The 6,000-nt window shown below is 48.4% G+C and overlaps 1 protein-coding gene across 1 annotated transcript in view; it reads right to left on the bottom strand.

The window, feature by feature from the left end:
• HPSE (heparanase) overlaps nucleotides 1-6,000 on the bottom strand; it is a 32,645-nt gene that overhangs the window by 19,757 nt on the left and 6,888 nt on the right. The window contains exons 2-3 of the mRNA XM_059386363.1: nucleotides 2,156-2,301; nucleotides 309-434 (exon numbers count right to left, since the gene is read on the bottom strand). Coding sequence (XP_059242346.1) covers nucleotides 309-434; nucleotides 2,156-2,301 — 272 coding nt within the window. The remainder of the gene's footprint in view (nucleotides 1-308; nucleotides 435-2,155; nucleotides 2,302-6,000) is intronic.

Genomic DNA, 6,000 nt, shown 5'->3' on the forward strand with positions numbered 1-6,000 from the left:
AGTCACAGGCTCTACTGACTGAAGTAGTCAAGCACCCCATTATTTGCTCTTCATACTTTTGTATCCGTGTCTTCCTCTGGCTTCCTAGTTGCTCAGAGCAGTAAAGGTCATTATCAGCTCGTGAATGTATGATTTCTAGATTTTACTTCATGGCTAATAGGCAAAGTCAGGGGAAGAAACAAAAAAATCAGAAGTTTTGGGTTCAAGATTTCCCATTAACTCTTGACACAACTGCTACAGGGCTTACATGGTTCAAGCCCGAGTTCAAGCTACCCATGTATTTTGGGGGCGGGGACGTCATCTCTTACTTGAGTAAGTGCTGTTCTTGAACTTTTCCTGAAACTGTTCTCTGAGCAGCAATCGTTCCTGGAGGGGCCACTCCATCTGCAGCCTCGCCTCTACATCAGATGGGATGGATCCAGACTCGCAAGGATCTACAAGTGGGAGAAACAGTGTAGAGAATCTCTTTTCACAGGGGTAAGGCTGCAATCCCATACATTTATTTTATTACCTATTTATGTGACCAAAGCAGGATAATTACGTTTCTGGTTTTTAGGTATGAGGTCAGAGAAAGATATACTCTGTTACACACGTCAAATTTGCTGGCTAATTGATCACCACACGCACGCACGCACGTGCGCGCACACACACCCCAAAGGGCAGTTTTCATAAGAAACATTAGACATATCCTGGACACAGATACACTGGACATAACTTCAAATTATTTAACAATTCAGAAAGCTCCTCAGAAACTTAAAATTTCTAGACAACCCCACAAAAGAAAACATAGTTTAATTCTCTTAAGATTCACTTTCAAAATACACAGAAATTTGTTTTGCTGGACTCTATCTGCTTCATGATAATTTCCTCTTGCCATAATGGTGGGACAGGAAATACTGATTTTTTTTCCCCTTCAAATATGGTATCCTCAACGCTTCTGAGACCACAACATGGACAACTGGACAAGTCAACCACTATGCTGTCAGGCAGATCGTGCTTCTTTATCACAAGGCAGCAGAGCTGCTGGGCGCTGGCTGCCAGGGCAGGCTGACCCGCCAACAACTTCCTTTCTGGAAAGCTGCACTTTCTGGCCTCTGGCAGCCTGTGCCTCGTCCATCCTTGTGCTCAAAAAGATGTTTCAGAAGCACTTGACATCCCCCACCACCCACCACATATACACACAGGATGAGGAAAATGTCCGAACTGAAGAGACCCTACAAACACACATGACCGATGGGAATGGTCCAGTCTAACGTAAATTTTTCCAATATGTCGTTTTAAGAGATTTCTCCCATTTTTTTCACTTTTTCTAATTATTCTTCTATCAAGTTTAGCCCAATTACCGATTAACTGTTCTGGACACTTCCTAACTGAGGAGAATATGTAATATATGAAATATTGAAATATTATCCACTAATATATGTGCATACATCATTATAATTCAACTATATATACAGCATACTTTTCATAATTGCTACAATAATGATTGAACTTCCACTTGATGTCTGCATGGCACTCATGAAAGATGTAGGGCAAATCCTCGTTGCTCCCTAAGGCAGGTTCTCAGGGGGAGCCAACAGGCTTCCAAATATCAGAATCACCCGAGGAGCTTGCTAAACTCATAACCTAAGGCTGGAACACAGAACCCAAATACTTGAACACACCCCAAGGACTATGATAGTCCACAAAGTTTGACAATCACTGCCCGACAAATCAAATCGTAAAATTCGTTCTAAGAAGCAGAGCGTATCTCCACACCCTCTTCTTGTACCTTCCATTCACATTCTGTTTTTTGGAATAAATGGGTTTCAATCCATTGCTCGTGTCTTCAGCTGAAAATACCCTTTTCAGTGTGACACATTTCTGTCCCCACACTCCCACCAAGCAGCTGTGTCCTTCAGCTACAATCATTGTTCTATTTACAGCACGATTAACTCTCAGGTACGCCCAGCACGATTTTTTGTGTGAGTCTCATGTTCCTGAAAACACTGGGAGGAGGAAACCTGCCCCCCTGATCCCCCCTTTTGTGAGAGTGCCTCCTTGGGCAGTCCTGGATTTCTTACTAATTGTTAGATGTCAGCCAGAACACTGCTCTGAGAACGCTCAAGACTGACTCAAGTGAATTAGAACATATTGTGAATCTTTAAAAGTTCACCGTGGTTGACTTGAGACTGCCAGTAACTCCTCTCTTCAAAGGTCGGTTCTTTTTGGGGATCAAAAATGAGAAAGTCCGTCTTGGTGCCACCAAATCGCAGGTATGCCGGAGACAAACCTCTTGCCAAAGTGCGAAGCTTCGGAGAACTGTTAGGAGACAAGCAAGAAACCAAAGGCATGTTTTCCAGGACAATCCAGTCAAATATGTTCACTCTTGAGGTGGATCTATCTCTTAACATGTAGCTGTATGGGGCCTGGAGGGAGAAGTCCTAACGCTATACCAGGGAAGTCTTCTCAGTCTGAATCTTTCTCAGTGCAAGGTCACACGTCTAGGTGCCTGCGGGCGACTTGGAGCTCTGACTCTGGCAAGAACTTATACTTTAGTTTGACAAGTAGGACAATGTTCAGAACTTTCAAAACACTCATAACCCTTTTATGATTGATGGAGGGAAAGAGATTGAAAGAATGGGCACTGTAGGAAAGAGGACTCTGTGTTTATTTTACTTGTTTAACTTAATTTTATTTTTCTAGTGTTCCAAGATCCAATAGTACATTAAGAAGATTATCCACCATGACCAGGTGGGATTTATCCCTGGGATGCAAGGTTGGTTCAGCATTCACAAATCAATCAGTGTGACAGAACAGATCAGTAAGAGAAGAGAGAAGAACCACATGGTCCTCTCAATTGATGCAGAAAAAGCATTTGACAAAATCCAGCATCCGTTCCTGATTAAAATGCTTCAAAGTATGGGGATAGAGGGAACATTCCCGAACTTCATCAAATCTATCTATGAAAGACCCACAGCAAATATCATCCTCAATGGGAAAAAGCTTGCAGTCTTCCCGTTGAGATCAGGAACACGACAAGGATGCCCACTTGTTCAACATAGTATTAGAAGTCCTAGCAACAGCAATCAGACAACAAAGAGAAATAAAAGGTATCCAAATTGGCAATGAAGAAGTCAAACTCTCTCTCTTCGCAGATGACATGATTCTTTATATGGAAAACCCAAAAGACTCCACCCCCAAACTACTAGAACTCATACAGCAATTCAGCAACGTGGCAGATACAAAGTCAATGTACAGAAATCAGTGGATTTCTTATACACTAACAATGAGAATACAGAAAGGGAAATTAGAGAATCGATTCCATTTACTATAGCACCAAGAACCATAAGATACCTGGGAATAAACCTACCAAAGAGGGAAAGGATCTGTACTCGAGGAATTACAGAACACTCATGAAAGAAATTGAAGAAGACTCTGTGTTTCTTGAAAAGTAGATTGTCTTCAAAAATGTTATGTTCCCAGGGCCCCTGTGAGGCACAGTAGGTTAAGCATCAGACTCTTGATTTTGACTTGGGTCATGATCTCGGCGTCCTGGGCTGGAGCCACGTCAGGCTCCAGGCTCAGCGGGAAAGGAAGCATTTGTGGATGCTCTCCCTCTTCACTCCCAACGTGCGCTCGTGCTCCCTCTTAAATAAATAGATCTTGGGCACCTGGGTGGCTCCGTGGGTTAAGTGCCTGCCTTCGGCTCAGGTCACGATCTCAGGCTCCTGGGATGGAGCCCTGCATGGGGGGGTGTCCTTGCTCAGCGGGGAGCCCACTCCTGCTCAATCTCTCTCTCTCACTCAAGTAAGTAAATAAATAATCTTTTTTAAAAAAAGATTTTATTTACTTATTTGACAGAGAGAGATCACAAGTAGGCAGAGAGGCAGGCAGAGAGAGAGGAGGAAGCAGGCTCCCCGCTGAGCAGAGAGCCCGATGTGGGACTCGGTCCCAGGACCCTGAGATCATGACCTGAGCTGAAGGCAGAGGCTTAACCCACTGAGCCACCCAGGCGCCCAGGAAATAAATAATCTTTAAAAATTATGAAATAAAATAAGTCTTTTTAAAATGTAAAAAAAAGTTTATGTTCTCAGATAAATTCATAAATGATTTAAGATTCTTCCTTTTCTCCCTAACTCTGGCTTTCAAGGAAAACCATCCTTCTGAATTTCAGTCAAATGAATGAGAATTAGATAATATTCTGATTCCTAATTTGACAAGTATTATGTATTTATTTGAGGGAAAGAGAGAAAGAGAACTTGCACAAGTGGGGGAGGGCCAGAGGGAGAGAGAGTCCCAAGCAGACTCTCTGCTCAGCACGGAACCCGGTTTGGGAAGGGGGTGGTGTTCGATCCCGTGACCCTGAGATCATGACCTGCACTCGAATCAAGAGCAGGTGCTTAACCGACTGAGCCCCGCAGGCGCCCCCCCGCAAACACACATGTTTACACAGGTGCACAGGCCGTCCCGGAGCAGTGCCAGGAGAACACACGAAGGGGCCCTAACCCGAACTCTGGGCTGGAGGTAGGGGCTGCGTAGAGGTTTTGGGGGGAAGTAGCTTCACTGTCCGGTATTCAAAAGGAATAAATCTTATCCTGGTCGAAGCCATCGAGGTGAGACGGAAGGAAGGTTCTAGGTGAGGGAGAGAAGGCGGGGGTGGGGGAGAACGGCCCTGACGACCAGGAGCTGCAGCTGGGGCTGCAGAAGGGCCCGAGGCGGCCGGAGAGGGCGGACGGCGGAGCCTCCAGGGCCGGCCTCAGGTGAGGGCGACGGGCAGCTCCGGAAGCACTTGGGGCAGTGAAAGGGCCTCGCCAGGCTTCTGTTCTGGAGGAGGGTGTCCGCCTGCCGTGCGGACAAGTGACGGAAGGACCCAGACTGGGGTCGCGTTGACGTGCACAGGAGGGGACGGGCTGAGACAGGTGACAGCTGTGGGCAGGAGAGAGGGGGTGCATTCAAGACACCTGCGGAGGCAGGAACCCGGGACTGGGTGTCTAACCGGGGTTACAGAAGAGGCGAGGTTCCCCCCGGAGGCCGGTGACACTCGCTGAGGTGAAGAACAGGTGACGGCCGGGAGACGGGGATGAGGGCCGGGGGAGGGCTCCGTTTTGTCGGACTGGACGTGTTAAAGCAACCCCCAAAACTCACTGCCCTCTGGCCCTGGCGTGTGTACTGCCCGAGCTGAGGGACACGTCAGACACGCAGAATGAGGAGTCCTCGTCTAAGCTGACCGGTAACCCCCGGCCCCTCAGCGGATACGAGGCGCTCCCCCCACCCCCGAGTCCCCGCAGGCTGGCTCTGGCCCCTGCCCTTGGTCAGGCTCCGAGGCGTCCTTGGCACCGTGACTGCGTGTGAAGACAGAGGAAGCTCATGGAGACGTTCTGTGCAGCCACAGAGACGGATGCTCTCTGGAAACGGAAGGAAGACTGGCACCACGCACAGGGGCTGTGCTACCTCGGGACAGTGTCTGCGCCCAGCCTGGGTCAGACCCCAGAGCCCCGGAACCCGCCTCCCAGAGGCAGTGACCGCAGCAGCTGGGCCCACTCCCAGTCGCACCACCCCGCTCCGACGTCCCTCCGATCACTCAGCGTTCCCTCAAGTCCGCTCCTAACCACGCTTCGTTCCCTCTCTGTCCGCCCCCCGCCACCACCGAAGTGCTCATCCTCCGGCGAGCAGAGTCTCCTCAGCACCTAGGCGAGAGCCGGGCACACAGCCGGTGCTCAATGAATATTCCTGAAGTGGATGAACAAGCGAGTCCGCCCTGACGGAAGGGCAAGTGGGCCCAGACAAAGCTTGTCTGTCTCTGAACACAACCCAAACCCAGTGCTCCGGCTCCTGCCACGTAAGGGAAAGCACGTGTTTCAGAGGTGTCGGTGTTCAAGGCCGTTTTGTTTGTCTCCTTTGCAAGGGAGCGTTTTCTTGTTTAGAGAATACAACGGCGATGCCCTCTGACAGAAACCAGAGCTTAGACGGCTGCAAGACGTGTCAGAAATAGAGAACTGATCAAAGGTACAGGCTTCG

Source organism: Mustela nigripes, chromosome 1 (assembly GCF_022355385.1).
Source record: "Mustela nigripes isolate SB6536 chromosome 1, MUSNIG.SB6536, whole genome shotgun sequence".
In the NCBI taxonomy this organism is placed as follows: Eukaryota; Metazoa; Chordata; class Mammalia; order Carnivora; family Mustelidae; genus Mustela; species Mustela nigripes.